Genomic DNA, 16,867 nt, shown 5'->3' with positions numbered 1-16,867 from the left:
TGGCTCAGGCAGTTGAGTTAAGGCCGGCCACGCCGCCTCATGACTCACCCTGAGAGCTCAGTCCTTGCGTGCTGGTTCATGTGGATGAGTCATCAGTCTGGCAGCCTGCAGAGTATGTAAAGCCCATCCCCCTGCTGGGGAATCACTCAGTGACCACTGACCAATTCTAGTGAACTAATGTAGTAACTTGTGGCTGTCCTGCATTCTAATACACTTTTACACATAAAACCTGTGTTACAAACCCATTCTGTGCAGCAAAAACAATAAATCACTACAGCCCAAATGCATGTTAGCTAGTAGCCATATGATCTGTGCTAGATATAGATAGATATATTCACTGACTTATTACCCAGCTTTCCCGATGTCCGATACAATCACAGACTTATTACCCAGCTTTCCCGGTGTACAATATTATTACAGACTTATTACCCAGCTTTCCCGGTGTACAATATTATTACAGACTTATTACCCAGCTTTCCCGGTGTACAATATTCTTACAGACTTATTACCCAGCTTTCCCGGTCTACAATATTCTTACAGACTTATTACCCAGCTTTCCCAGTCTCCGATATTATCACTGACTTATTACCCAGCTTATGATGGCACTTATTGGGGGGGGGCATCTGTGAAACACTTAGATGCCCCCCCCCCCATAAGTGCCATTCACAGATGCCCCCCCCCCCATAAGTGCCATTCACAGATGCCCCCCCCATAAGTGCCATTCACAGATGCCCCGCCCCCCCATAAGTGCCATTCACAGATGCCCCCCCCACCCCATGTGGATGGCACTTATGGGGGGGGGCCATCTGTGAATGGCACTTATGGGGTGGGGGGCATCTGTGAATGGTACTTATGGGGGGGGGGGGCAGCTGTGAATGGCACTTATGGGGTGGGGTGGCATCTGTGGATTGCCGCCTGGACTCCTTCTGGGCACCAGAGCACGGCGTCCTTGGTTGCTATGACGCCATGCGCTCCCTCCTGCTGCTGGAAAACAGTAATACACTGCTATGATCTAGAAGAGTGTATCACTGTATTCCGGCGGCAGGAGGGAGCGCACGGCGTCATAGCAACCGAGGACGCCGTGTGCTCCGGCGCCCAGAAGGAGTCGACCCGGGACTAACACGGCTGTTGTGATCTCTTTGGGGATGCCCGGCCTCAGCCAGAGTGCGCGTTCTTGAGCGCCCGGCTGGGGAGAAGGTAGGACATTGTGCGCAGGCGCGGCACATACAAGCCCCGCAAGTATGTGGCCGTATCCATGGGATACCAGAATAAACACAGGGGAGTGAAAGGAGCATTTTTATGCCGAATGGTATGTTTTTTTTTTTTTTTTTATTACATGTATAATAAGAAATGTTCAGTGGGGGGCAATGATTTAATGAAGTGGGAATACCCCTTTAATAGTAAAAACGGACACAAGCAACAAGTTTCTACGCACATTGGCTTTGCTCCTGTTATTCGTGTGCTCTAGGCACTTGACTATCATTGGGAGGCTACATTTAAAGGGTGTCTGTCAGCAGTTTTGACCATGCTAAACTGCTGTTGGCACTAAGTAGGGCTGGGGAGAGCAGTACAAACTTAACCTTTTGTGGAGCTTTTTTATTAGGCTAAATGAGAATATGAACCTTAATTCTGCCATATTCTGCATTGAGCTGCTTTACAGCCCCTCCCCTCTGCTCTGATGGACAGCTGAAGTGGTTTCCTGGTTGGATGCTACAGCTATCAGTCAGAGCAGAGGAGGGGTAAAGCTCTGCCTTTAGTGGGCTTGCAAGAGCAGAACCTGACAGAATAAAAGTTAATATTTATACTACTCCTGCTAATCAAAGCTCCACAAAAAGGTATGTTTTCCCTGCTCTTCAAGCCCTTACCTAGTGCTGTCAGCAGTTTAGCAACTAGCTCCTGAATGGAACAGAAGGCACGTCTTCATTCAAAGTGTAGTGGCCGTATTTGATTACTGCAGCTCAGCTTCCATTCACTTTATTATAAGATGAGCTGCAGTAACCTAGCATGGGCATAACACTTTGAACGGAACTGTGCTTCCTGCTCGATTCTGTAACTAGTTCCAGTGCAGGTGGTTAAAAGGAACAACTGATCCATGGGGATGCAAGGGTTTGGTTCCCCAATGATTATATATTGATGACCTATTCCGAGATCCACACTACAGCATGCCTCCTCTTCCTAATCCGAATGCTCTGGGAAGATTGTCCATACATATATTCATACTAAAGGTCCTTTAACAAAGGCTAATAAACTGCCCATGACAGGTCGACTATACAGCAGTCGGCACTTTTGTTCACGTACATGATTATTATATAATGTAAATGGTAATATATGCTGGCCAATTGATTAATAAGGTCATATATGCAAAAGATAGACAGTTTTTGTTATGATATATTTGGTATAGATTAACACCTTCAGGACACTTTAATCAATTTTTTCCTGTAAGGCAGTAAGGGTTAACATCAAAACAAACTCAATATTTATTACCCTGATTCTGCAGTTTACAGAAACTCTGCATATTAGGTCTTAAACTGCTGTACGGGCACATGGCAGGGTGCAGAAGAGGGAAGGAGCAACATATGGTTTTTGGAGTGCAGATTTCCCTGGGATCATTTTAAGTTGCCAAGTTGCGTTTGAAGACCCCCTGATGCACCCCTACAGTAGAAACTCCAAAAAAGTCTTCCCATTTTGGAAACTATGGAATAAGGTGACAGTTTTATTGGCACTATTTTGGTGTACATATTTTTGATTGCTCAATACTACACTTTTTGTAAGGCAAGGTAACAAAAAATGGCTGTTCTGGCACTAATGTTTTTTTATAACATTCAACTGACAGGACATATCATGTGTTATTTTTAAAGAGCAGGTTGTTACGGACACGCTGATACCAAATATGTATTTTTAATTTTTTTGTTTCAGTTTTACATAAAGCATTTTATTTTTTTAAATCATATTTTTGGGTCTCCATTTTCTGAAAGCCATATTTTTTTTATCTGCCACTCGTCTTATGTAGAGGCTCGTTTGTTATGGGAAGAGTTGACATTTTTATTGATACCATTTTTGGGTATATAAGATTTTTTGATCATTCAATATTAGACTTTTTTTTTTTCTTTTTATGGTGTTCACCTGAAGCAAAAGATCTTGTGATATTTTTAGAGAACTGGTGTCACGGCTGAGGATGGGGGAAACCCTCAGCCGTTCGGTGATGGAAGATGGTCGCTGCTTGACCAGGACAACAGGATTAGGGAGCAGGTCACCTCCTAAAGCGTCCCTAACCTGACCCTAACTCCTAGCTGCATGGGCCGACCTTTAAGGTAGGAGGACCCATGCTCCGGAACCTCGGATCCCTAACTCAACCTCCGACCAGTCCCTGGACTAGGAGTCAGGGTAAGACAACCTGTTCCTTCTGGATACGGAGGAACAGGAGTCTCACTGGCCAAGCTGCAAGGAAAGGAGAACAAATACAACCTATGGCAATGGCAGGTACTTGCCAACAAACACAACACTCACCTGCCATAGACACAAAGCCTGGAACCCATGTGGAAGGACTGCTATCCACAAACAAAAGGACTCAGCACACAACACACATCACATGGGAACCCAGGACCATAGGTGCAATAAAGGAGCATAAAGCCAAACACATCTTCAAGACACCAAACGAGATATTATTTTGCTATGACCAGAAGGATGGCCCCCACTGAAGCACCCTCCCTGACTACTGCCTACAACTCAGGCTTTATAGGGCCAAGAGGCCACACCCAACAATCAGACACACCCCGTGACTCACACACACAGAAAGGGAGTTAACCCTTCCAAAACCACAGAAGGGAAAACACAACTTAAAGGGGAAGTGTCCAAACAACAAACACACTGTGGCTGTTGCCGCAGGCAACCACATGGGTGGTAACCGTGTCCTGGGAGTCAGCCCGAAGGCCAGGACACTGCCACCACATGTACACCATACAACCAAACGTTGCCACGGACAGCCACAGTGAAGGGAAGATGTCAGTGCGCACCAAACATAAACAGAGTGCACACAGACATACAAAAGTGTATACAAACACGCACACAACTCCAAGGGAACCGCACACATAGCTGTTGTCCGCGGCAACCGCACTTGAGGCTAACCACATTATGCCTCCAGCTGCGGTTGACACTACAACCCAAACCGCGGGCAACTGTATGCGGCTCCCAAGGAGTCACGGCCATAAACATGGTCGTGACAACTGGTCATTACGGATGCAGCGATACCGAATATGTGTCTTTTATTTATTTCAAGTTTTACACAACAAAAAGCATTTTTGTTAAAAATCATGTTTTTATGTCTCCTTTTTCTGAAAGACGTATTTATTTTTATTTTTTTTGCCAAACGTCTTGTGTAGGGGCTTGTTTTTCTTGCTGGAAGAGTTAATGTTTTTATTGTTACTATTTTTTGTTACATAAGATTTTTTTGATCATTAAATATTAAACTTTTTTGGAGCAAGGTGACCAAAAATGGCTTTTTTGTCACAGTTTTTATAAAAATTTTCTATGGAGTTCACCTGAGGGGGTGGGTAATTTGATGTTTTTGTAGAGCCGCTCATTACGGATGCGGCAATATCTAATGTCTATTTTTATATTTTTTATTAAAAATCACTGAAACGAAGGGGACAATTTTTTACTGTAATTTTATTTATTTTTTATTTTCTATAAAACTTTTTTTTTTTTCTTTTTTCCAGTACAGGGTCTTTGACATTTCAGGGTCTGATCCCTGTTTCAATGTAGTACAATACATGCTGTACTACACTAACAGCCTGGGTCTCACAGGAGTCTGTATATGGCAGATCCCGAGGCCTTTTGTGAGGCCTGGGGGTTTCCATGGCAGCGCAGGGGGCCGATGGAGAGGCAGAGGAAGCCCCCTTCCCTCTGCGATCCTCGTAAAAAACGCAGTCAGTGTTGGTGGGGAAATATAAGGGTTTAATCCGCCGACATTGGCATTTACAGCGATGCTGGCAGATACGGCAGTCACAGCCAGGCCGCTGCATTGATCAGGCACGCACAGGTCCTGTGCCCGATCGATAATCATATACGTCAAAGGTCGGCAAGTCGCTTGCCACCATGACGTACTAGTACGTCAAGGGTCCTTAAGGGGTTAATGGATGCAGGTTAAAGTGGAAATTTAAAAAATGGTTCTTGGAAGACATAACTTATTATTTGTTATTTTTTAGGTCATAACCTTTATGATCACTTTACATGTTTGCTGTAGCTTATGCTTTTTAAGGCCTCATTACCACCCAATACCACAACATAACAAAATGTGAAAGAAGGGAAAGGGCCTTTTTCCAAATGCACTGTATATTGGTCCTCACAGTGCCCAATTTTATTATACTATATATAGTAAAACCCACCTTGCCATTCCTAATATAAAGCTTCAAATAAATGGGGAAAAAAAGGAAGAAAAATTTATCACCTGCCACACACCCCTGCTTGCTCATTGTGTAAATGGCAAACAATTTAACCCTTTTACTGTAGAGCATGTACAGCATATAACCTTAGTGTCCTATTAAGGTGGAGGGCAGGATGAAAAGTTTTGCTTCCTGAAGATATCTACTTTTAAAAAATATGAGTGAGTATGGGGGTAAAATCCGTTTTTTGGTTCATTTTCTATTCATATATGTAAATTGGGGACGCTTACGCAGACTGGCGTATAACATGCCGATTATAACCTGTCTCTGCTGGTGTACATCTGCCACAATTATTAAAAGGAGCATGCCTCTCAATAATTGTGGTGCATCTGTGCAGGTCCTTGCACCAAAATGGAAATCCACACCAGCATGGGAGCTGTAAATATTCCCCTACAATATATCCTGGTGTAGACTGTAAAAAAACGCTATGAGCTGTGCCAGCCCTACACTGCCCGCCCTGCTCTGCCCACTCTTTGGAAAAGTGCCCAAAAGGTGTGTGCCAAATTTTGCAACTTTTTGACACCAGTTTTCTGAAGTACAGGCGAAGAGAAATGTCCCCCAAAGTGCCTTGTGCATAGAAATTGTTCTAACTAAGGCTGGGTTTACACTCTGGGGCTGGCCGCATAATTTTGTTGGTAAAACTGAGGCATTACCTTCAAATTGTGCGGCCATTGGCCGTCTCAGCTAGTTTCACATTCGTTAAAGCTGTCTGCCTGTCGGACATTGCCTTTCATTGCCGGAGCCCCTTGACTATAACGGGACCCGGCAGGGATCTCTCCTGTTTACGGCATGAGCGTCAGGATTCGGCCGGACAAAACTATTGCAAGCAGTGTTTTTTGTCCAGCTGAATCCCCGGCACTAATGTCGGAAACAGGTCGGATTCCACCCAGTTCCCATTATAGTCAGTGGGGTCTGGCGGTGCTCTGGCCCTATCCGGCTTTACAGGTTACAAGGAACTCCAGCAGGCTTTACCAGTGCTGGATCAGCCCATATATGAAAGTAGCCTTACAGTACTTTAAAGAGCGCCTGTCACCCCTCCTGACATACCTGTTTAACTGCTTGCTGTCCCCAGGTGCTAAGAATTATGGAGCCTCTACTGTTAGGACTCTGTGCTGTGCCATTGCTCTATTATTCTTGGTAGAAGTTTATGAATGAATTGCCAGTGTGCAGGGACTCCCCCAACTGGTAATCGTAAACTTCGAGGATGAATGATTGAGGAATAGCACTGCGATTCTCCAGAATTGGTATTACATGGGGAATGCATGCAGTTACTAAAACACACATGTCAGGGAGGTGGCAGGTCCTCTTTAAAGTTTGCAGTGAAATATAAAGCTACATACCGTATATATTGTTTTGGTTGTGGCATTTTTGTTGCATTTGTGTGTTTTTTATATTTTTTTTTATTGTTTTCAGAAGTCAGTATGCTCTTACTATGGTGTTTTTTTTTTTTTTTTTTTTATGATTTTTACCCCATAGGCTACTCTATAGGGTGTGAGAAATTGAAGAAAAAAAGCATTTTTAATTTTTTTTTAAAAGCTATGAAAACCACTTGAAACCCAAGGAAGTGTAAGAGGCCTTATGATTTTCAGTAAATTAGAAATGCAAATGGAAGCGTTACGAAAGCGGATGATTATTCAGGTCATTTTTAGGATTTAAAGGAGGTAGCTTCAGATGAGAAGTAAGCATGGAGCCAGAGGCCAGGTTTTTCTAAATGGAGAGATGAAATATGAAGGCAGAGGAATGTAGGTGGTAATACATGTTTTATTCTAGTTGCTTCATGGCTAATCTGCCTGTATGAAGTAACTAGAACAATATGTGATTGATTTTAATTTACCTTCAAGCGACTATAAGAAAAAACTGTGCTTGATTGATGTCAGAAATGTGAGGGCCTCTAATAGAGTATCTGGAACACGATATTAATTCAGTGCACAAGTTCACGTTTTTGGCCAATCAAAACAGTGGCGATGGCATAAAGCAAGTACTCAGAGAGAGAGCTTTTGATCTTGACTCCCCTCGTCTCCGATTGGGTTGTGCTCTCAGCCGCACATTCTTTATACTTAATATTTCCTTTTCCTTGGCTGCGAATCCTACATCAAGCGTCAATCAGCCACTAACTGGAGCCATCCACCTTTTCTTGAATACGAAGTTCAGCATTCAACTAAACCTACAAGCTTGCCATTTGCTGTCAGCTATTTGGCCCTCTGACGGATTTATTTGTAATATTTCTGCTTCTTTTCTATATTTAACACGCGGCTGCTGATTTTCGTAGCCAGTGTTTGCCAGCTGCAGATTAGCATGATAAATACCATTCACATAAAATGTGGATATCATGTGGTGCCATATTCTGCCTCCTGTGTACTGGCTAATAAAAGACTGGACATTTGTGGTTCTGTCAATGTGCATTTAAAGTAAATTATCACCTTGTTACAAGCTCTGAAATGGGGCAGACTGGTCATAGACCCCCAATGGCCAGGCCCCCTTGAGCCCTCCTCACCCCTGCTGGCTGGGTACATAACAATCTTATGCTCTCGTCATTAATTCATACCCGGAGCTTTAGATATTTTATATACCTGGCTGGCAGCCTCAGGTGGCCTCTGGAATTTCACTGTCCTCTGTATTTTGTGTGCTGCACTGTGGCGGTATTTTATGCTGCACAATGGTATTGCTCTCCCTGTACTTCTACTGTCCTTGCCTACTTGTGTTGGCCCGTGTTCTTGTGGGATCAGTTTGGTCCCACCTTCAAGGTGGGGGCAACTTTTTTTTGTTTTTCGATGGCCACATTAAGTTGCCAGTCCATCCCTGGCTCTGAGTCACGACAAAGATATTACCAACATTACCCATGCAGCTGGGAAATCTAATTTAAATAGTAAACTGTACGATAATCTCTAACATCGGTTGGTCAAGTGGATAGACCATTGCTTGTGTCTGATAAAGAGATGGATCTCAAGTAGTTTTCAAAAATATGTACATAGTATTGTGAAGGGAAAAACAATACATGAAGCTCATCCGGTTTTCCGCTTTGCAGCATGCAGCTCTACTATGGCAAACATTTTTGCTAAATCCATCTGACAGCCGGCTCCTTTAGGCACATCGTCAAGAGATATTTTGAGACGATATCAGAGAAAAGGGTTAGAAGTGGCCCCTGGCAATTGTTAGTAAGGCATCATTTAATGTATGTAGAGCAGAATTCTGTGATGCTTCAATAGGCTTAACAAGATCCTACTATCTTTCATGGATGTTTCCAGTCATCTTCTGCTAGAGTATTTGAAGGCACATGGTGAGTCTAAATTGTAGTTCAGCACACTGGATCCCTTAATAGAGAGAATCTTTGGGGTACACATTAACAGTAATCCTGTTGAAAGATCTTTATTACTTCATATGAAATAGTGAGAACAGTCTTGGCTATAATGGCCTAACAGCACTTTTTGTACATTAGGTTTTCCTAATAACAACTAATTAACCAAAAAGTATTATTATAAAACCTTATGTCACCCATCTGATTATAAAATTCTATTAGATGTGTTTTATGTTGTAGTTTACCATGAATTTACTTGGGACTATCAAAAACTGGTATGTACAATGGGATATGCCCAAATTGTCTGATAGGTGTGGGTCCCACCTCTGGGACCTGCACCTATTGCTAGAATTGAGCCCACAAAGTGAGAAAGAGCGGACCAAGCTGGCGCAGCCACCCTCAAGCACACTCTGCTTTTTTTGTAAGTCCCACAGCAATGAATGGCAAGTGCTGCAACATATCCATTTACTTCTATGGGGCTGACACAAAAATTTTACCTACTGGACTGTGTCAAAGAGGCTGATTAAAGGGGTTCTCCAGGAATTAAAAAAATGAAAATGCTTAAGTATTATTTTTTAATAAATATATTCACAAATACCTTTCATTACTTAGAATGGCTTGTTTTGTCTAGGGTGCAATCATTAGGAGAAATAAAATGGCCGCCGTCCTATCAGTACACTCAAAACCCGTCCAAATCACACAGGAGGACAAGTTACTTCACCACAATGAGCCATAGTACTGCCTCATCCTCCTCTCTGCTCTGCTTGTCACGAATCATGATCCTGAATACAGGTGAGTCTCTGTGGGAATGGAGATGATGAGGAGACATGAGAGGAGGGTGAGGTATGGCTAATGTGCAGCAGCACTTGTATGTAGTCTTCATTACCACAGCAACACATTACCCCAGTCTGTCCTGTCCGTCCTCTCTGTACTTCATGTCTGCTCATGAACTAAATTCCCCAGAGATTCAGCTAAGGTTCTTATTTGTATTGAGGATCATAATCCCTGACAAGTAGAGAGGATGATGAGACAGCCCTTTACCTCAGTGCTGTAAAGTAACTTGTCCTCATGTGTGATCAGGACAGGTTTTCTGTGAACTAATGGGACAGCAGCCATTTTGTTTCCCCTGATGATTGCTCCTCAGACAAAACGAGCCATTATAAGGCTACTTTCACACTTGCGTTCAGAGCGGATCCATCTGAGACGGATCCGCTCATATAATGCAGATGGTGGCTCCGTTCAGTACGGACCCGTCTGCATTATAATGTTAAAAAAATTGTGAAAGTAGCCTCAGACGGATCCGTCCAGACTTTCAATGTAAAGTCAATGGGGGACGGATCCGTTTGAAGATTGAGCCATAGTGTGTCATCTTCAAACGGATCCGTCCCCATTGACTTACATTGTAAGTCTGGACGGATCCGCACGGCCAGGCAGACACCCGAACGCTGCAAGCAGCGTTCAGCTGTCCGCCTGTCCGTGCGGAGGCGAGCGGAGCGGAGGCTGAACGCCGCCAGACTGATGCATTCTGAGCGGATCCGCGTCCACTCAGAATGCATTAGGGCAGTACGGATGCGTTCGGGGCAGCTTGTGAGCCCCTTCAAACGGAGCTCACAAGCGGACACCCGAACGCTAGTGTGAAAGTAGCCTAAATAATGAAAGATATTTGAGAATATATTTATCATAAAGTAATAGTTAAGTATTTTAATTTTCTTAATTCCCGGAGAACCCTTTTAAAGACTGGAAGAAAAATCCATTGAGGAGCGGTAGTAAGGAGAAGAGGAATGAAAAATATGGGGAGGAGGTATAGAGTGCACAGTTGAGTATGTAGACTCACCAAAATTGTCATAGATAGGAAGCAAAATCATTAGACCCACTTACATTTTGGTGGATTTCTGAAAAATAAGCCAAACCCACCAGTAAAACTGTTCTACACAGCGACCTCTTCACTTGTAGATGCTGAATGATTTGTCCTCATCATCTGGTTGACTAAAGGTAAGCCTGCATAGCTGTATCTAGTTGTTAACGGCTTGGTGGCCCGCCGTCTGGCAGGGCTTTGTGCGATTCGAACAAGGAAAATATAATTGAACAAGGAAACAAGACAAGTGTAACTGGTCTGGCATAGTACTGGATTTGAGAAGGAATTGCAGTACGTTGGAGAATACTAATCTTGGCATTACATTTACCATTTGTTAAAATATGGATGCTGATAACACAAATTATACTTGTAATTATCTTTCTTGAGGTGGCGAGTCGTAAAGTGAATTTTAGCTACGCTAATGAGGTAATTCATGGCTGGCTATGAACATGACTTGAAAATTGGTTTGTGGATAGAAGACCTAGTGATTACTAATTGAACTCCTAATGCAACTAAGGTCTAAGACCACATCATTCGGAGGCTGATTCTGTCTCTTTTCTTATTTAAATAATTGAAGTTGTATACCCAGAAGTTTTACTCGATGCGACCTCGCAATGATCCGTCCTGCTGCTAATCCAGATCATTAACCACTTACACGGCCAAATTGTGGGATTTTCTCTGCTCACAACACTTTGTACATTGCTTTTTAATAGTACGAGTCCCTGCAGGTTCATGACATTGATGTTTTCCATTCTCTTTCTCTCTTCTTTCCTGCACGAGTGAATATTGTTTATTGCCTCGTGTATCAGAGAAGAAAGGTTGACGTTGAGGATAAACATTATAGAAAAAAATGCTGGGCATAGAGTTTCAACCAAAGTATTTCAAGGGAACATAGAAAACAATATTGTGTGGTAGTGACAAAAGCCGCTTTCCTGGACCTTCCTTTGTATATTACGGAATTAATTATCTGTCCCCTTGTATGTTATTACAAAAAACATTCTTCTTATGAGCTCCTCCCGAAAAAGCTTTACCGCGAAACGCACGTAGAGGGGAAGTCCGCCATATACACGTGCACTTTAGGTATGTTATGAAAGGATAGAAGTTCTGTTTGTGCAATGTACTATATTTAGGTACTATGGATCTGTCTGTCGCCAATTATAAACTGAGATTGGAATGTTAGCACTAGAATTAAAGGGAACCTGTCACCGGGATTTTGGGTATAGAGCTGAGGACATGGGCTGCTAGATCGCCGCTAGCACATCCACAATATCCTGTCCCCATAGCTCCCTGTGCTTTTATTGTGTCAAACAATTTTATATACTGTATTTTCATACTTATAAGACTACATTTTAACACATGAAAATATTCTCAAAAGTTGGGGGTCGTCTTATATGACGGGTGTAGTCTTATATGCCGGTATACGGCGGGCTGAAACTTGCTTCCTAGCCAGACTAGAGAAGATTCAGCCGTGTACTTACATCTAAAAGAAACAGGTCACACCTTTGAAGACAGTCAAGTACGTGTTTTGGATAAGGAGGCCGATTGGTACAAACGAGGTGTGAAGGAGGCCATCTACGTTAAAATGGAGAAGCCAAGCTTGAATAGAGGTGGGGGGGGGGGGGGGGGGGTTAGACATCTATTGTCTGCCACATACATTGCTGTCTTGACACCTTTTTCTGGGAGGTCATTATCACCTACTGACTCCAATTAGGATAATGGAATCAACACCTTTGACCACACGCTGGGTATAATTACCAGATGTTGATTCAGTTACATATTTATTCCCAGAGAATTTTTGTACAGTCATTCAGAATTGAGAAAGCTCGTTGGAAGAACGAGTGAAACGTTTTCAAGAAATCTACAGTACGTCCAGTTGCCTTGATTTATTCTTTACAGATATATCTGTCCTTCTCCAGCTTCAGGGACAGGCGCCCTCTAGCTGAGCCACCGTGCGCTGCATCCCGGCCAGCCGCTCCTGAAGCAGCCCCCTCTCCCTGCTCTCAGTAGTTTTCTCATGCCGGCAGTATCACATTGCGCACTACCACTCAGATCGTCTTGAAGACAGGGAGGGCTGGGCAGGCTGGAAGAGAGCTGACCCACCCAATCCAAGCAGGCTTTGTATGCAGTGTGCACAGAAAATACCGGTACATTGCTTGCCGTGATTGGCTGGTTGTTGTATACTGGGTTGGATTGGCGATTCTGAGGGAAGGCAGGGGGAAGCAGGAGCATCTGCACTTTAGCCAATTCTAATGTTGGAACGGCGGATCTCTAATGAAGTTTGGTGTGCATCTTATCTGTGGTGATAAAACAGAGTCTATCTGGGGAGCATATACATGTGGTGGTGAATACTACAGCACCAGTATCTGTACTGGTTCATACAGTACAGCACCAGTACATACAGTACAGTACACAAATTGCTAACAGTCAAGACCCCATCCTGACTCTACCAGCAAGAAGAAAGAAATATGAAGCCAGTTTCAAACTTAAAGTTGTAAACTTTGCCATGGAACATAATAACTGCTTTGCTGCAAGACAATATGGAGTAACAGAAAAGATGGTTCGGGACTGGAAGGCAAATGAAAAAGCATTAAAGAGTATGCCAAGGGGTAAGTGTGCATTAAGAAGAGGCACCCCACATTGGCCAGAACTCGAAAAACACGTAGCAGACATTATATAGTGACACAAAATAAATTATGTTTGCACTTCAGTGGCCAAATCTAACCCAGATCACAGCAACAGATTTAAGGCCACTGTATCCTGGTGTACTAGATTATTGGAAAGGCATAATATGGTACTGAGGCAAAAGATGAAAATTGCACAACAATTGCCTGCAGATTTTGATGCCAAAGTAAATAGCGTTGTAGGGGTAGTCTTATACGGCGAGTATATCCCAAACCCTATATTTTAACTGGAAAAGTTGGGGGTCGTCTTTTATACGCCCAGAAGCATGGAGGAGACAGGACTCATCTAAGGTTCATTTAAATATCTATAAAATCATATAAATAAAAGCACAGAGAGCTATGGGGACTGGATATTGCAGCAATCTAGCAGCTCATGTCCTCAGCCTTATACCCAAAATCCAGGTGACAGGTTCCCTTTAAATTTGGCCCCACAGACATTTAACCTTTGGATGTATTGTGACACAGTGAGAGGTTTTGTCTGGGAAAACGGGTATTTTCCTTCCAGCCTTTGCTGCTGGGCTGATTTACAGCCAGGTGATGTCAAATACCAGACCGGATTTTAAGTGCCAGTCCAGGTTTTGGCAGCACCTGACTGTCATTAAATAGGCAGCTGGGCTCAGAAGCCGTGTCTCTGTGTTGGGATCTGGGAGCCTTGTGTCTGGATGAAGGCTTGCTACCTGTTTGGCGTGAAAACAGGTTGGTGCTGCTATGGTCAAGGACTCTTTGAGGCAGAATTGCTGCATGGTGTGAATTACCACCAACACCGCAAGGTGACGTTTTGCTTGATTATGACTGCTTGTTTTGTCACTTGCCTAAAGTGTGAATAAAACATTGAACTGTTTGATCCAAAGAACTTGTTGTTGCCTCTATACTGCCTCTGTACTCCATCCGCTAATCCTGTCTGCCAGAGCGAAACCCCACAGTATATATTACTCTGCTGCCCACATTTTTATCATGGTTATTGCCAAGTACACTGACATTCTTTAATATTAAAACGGTTATTGAAGGTGATTGTACAGTATATGACGTGACTCAGTAGTCTCCCTATAGTGATTTTTCAATGTATGTGTTTTTTTAGAATACCTAATGAAGACTGTAATATTTTTAAGGACCTGAGTAGTACTGTTTTTTTTTTTGTGGTGTATTGAAGTTAAATAGAGTAGTACAGTTACTAATAGATGTGACTAATTGTGGATCGATTGTGGTATTAACAAGTTGGGTTAGTTTCACACTAGGGTTAAAATCTTTTGGCAGGCTGTTCTGGCAGAGGAACAGCCTGACGGAGTTCATCATATCTGGCATAGCCAGATACTGCCTTTCCCTGCCCGAGCCCATTGACTGCAGTGGGACCTGGTGGGAATCCTGCCTGCTTTTGTCATTAGTGCAAGCACCTGTTTTTGTCTGGCCGAACCCCAGCTCTAATGCCATATACAGACCGGATTCCCGCCGGGTTCTATTATAGTCAATGGGGCCTGGTGGTGCTCCGCCTCCTTCTAGCTATGCCGGATATAAGGAACTCCTGCAGGCTGGTCCTCAGCTGGAACAGCCTCCCAGAAGAATTTAACGCTAGTGCGCTACTAGCCTTACAGTATTTCGGACTACCTCTGTTGCCAAATAGCTTTGTTCCCTGCATTGTCAATAGTATAAAGGTACGTATTAATGCACATGTATTTTATTTTGCCATTTTTGATGGCCGTCAGCACATTGCAAGAGCATTCTGCTTACTTTGGTGCACTGGGAAACCACAGGGAATTTAACCTCTGTTCAATCCTTTCCTCTGATGCCCACTTTTCTGCTGGATAAGTGTAGATAAGGGGGTTGTCTGGTTTAGAAAACCCTTTTTAAAATACACTTCTAGATAATTTTATTAGCCATAGTGTGTTTGGTGGACCCGGCCTATTGATTTCACATTGAACTTTGCAACACGGGGTGGCATAGGAGGATTATATCTGATCGCAGGGGCTCCATCAGTGGGACACCCTGTAAACAGCCTACAATATTATTTTATTTATATTATGTTTTTGTTTTATTTTTATTTTGGGGTATTTACGGTAGTTCTTTCGATATTTTGCACTAGCAGTGGATATAATATGGGTGAAAACAGTAGATGCTGTGTTTGAACACCACGTTCGTGCCTACCTCCTACCACTTCCCTCAGGTAGCACTTGTTAAATGTCATCTGCTAGCAGGATTAGTCTAGATATTCTACATGTAAATGGAAAAGACAAGTCTACTTCAATAGAAACACTAGATGGAAAAGCTACTTCCCACATGTAATAAATTCTCATTTCATTGAGCAGGTGTGGTTAGGTGACATTAATAAATCTAGGATACTTCATGATGAAGAGATGATGTTGCCTGTCCATTAAAGACTGTTTTGAGCCACACATACTGTACAGCAACCACAAAATCTGTTTGTTTTTCGCAGGACTACAGGGTCAATATCTTTCTAAGGCAGAGATGGAATGATCCCCGACTAAAACTTCCCAGTGATTTCAGAGGCTCAGATGCTCTCACAGTAGACCCAACAATGTTTAAGTGTCTGTGGAAGCCAGATTTATTTTTTGCAAATGAAAAGAACGCCAATTTTCATGATGTCACCCAAGAAAACATCCTCTTGTTTATTTTTCGTGATGGAGATGTCCTTCTTAGCATGAGGTAAATTTCCTTCAAGTTTTAATCGTCTTTTTTATATAGTAGATATATTTATATGTGGAAAGTTTTCGGCGCTTAGTGAGTGCTACACTGTGAAGGTAATGAAAGATTGCGCAGTAAAATATTAGCTACAACGTAACTCTTGCACTAATTTTGGTCTGTCAGATTTGCGGTCTAAATGTATGGTAGAGCAATTAAAGAGTATGGGCGTTTTATGTGACTACACACTAAAAGTGCAATAAATTACAGGTAAACAATGTAATCCCTGTCCATATGATGTCATATGGCAGCGGTCATGTTATATACACTGCTTTGGCTGCTGTCACTTGACTGCGCCTGTCTCCATTTAGGCACTGAACCATAGTTCACCACGTGTGGTCCATCATCTGATCTTGCTGCTTAGCTATCCAAGCTATCTAGACTTGTTCAAGCCACATGACTCTTATATGTGAGCTATATCTGGTATTGCAGCTCACCATCACTTCAACTAAGCAGAGCTTCAGCACTAGACTCAGCCCATGGATACAGGCCAATATATACATTAGTGCAGAGATGCCCAACCTGCAGCCCACCAGCTGTTGTAAAACTACAACTCCCACCATGCCCTGCTGTAGTCTGACAGCAGTAGGCTCTCTGGGCATGCTGGGAGTTGTATTTTTGCAACAGCTGGAATGCCGTAGGTTGAGCAGCCTTGCATTAGTGTATTGTCGGCCTAGCCTGCTAAGGACAGTGGGTTGGATGAAAATCGAATGTATATGGAGAGCACCTAAGTCTCCCCCAAAAGATGATAACTGATTAGGAGAACTGAATTTTTTCACCCCATCCCTTTGTTCTCAGGAGTGTCTGGCAGAAGCTCTGTTCCCATTGTCAGCACATACATGTTTGGCCAAACCAAATATATATGTGTACGGGGGAGTTGGTAGGAAATCTGGAAAGATAG

General features: G+C 43.0%; 1 protein-coding gene across 3 annotated transcripts in view; it reads left to right on the top strand.

Annotated features, from left to right (window-relative positions):
- Positions 1 to 16,867, top strand: part of GLRB (glycine receptor beta) — a 93,427-nt gene that overhangs the window by 45,556 nt on the left and 31,004 nt on the right. For all 3 annotated transcript variants that reach the window (XR_006390442.1, XM_044298644.1, XM_044298513.1), the window contains exon 5: positions 15,701 to 15,930. Coding sequence is in view for 2 of the 3 variants with exons in the window: in XM_044298644.1 (XP_044154579.1) it covers positions 15,701 to 15,930 (230 nt within the window). In the remaining variant the exon portion in view is untranslated. The remainder of the gene's footprint in view (positions 1 to 15,700; positions 15,931 to 16,867) is intronic.

The sequence above is a fragment of the Bufo gargarizans genome, chromosome 1 (assembly GCF_014858855.1).
Source record: "Bufo gargarizans isolate SCDJY-AF-19 chromosome 1, ASM1485885v1, whole genome shotgun sequence".
NCBI classification, from domain to species: Eukaryota; Metazoa; Chordata; class Amphibia; order Anura; family Bufonidae; genus Bufo; species Bufo gargarizans.
This window is presented reverse-complemented; position numbering and strand designations above follow the sequence as displayed.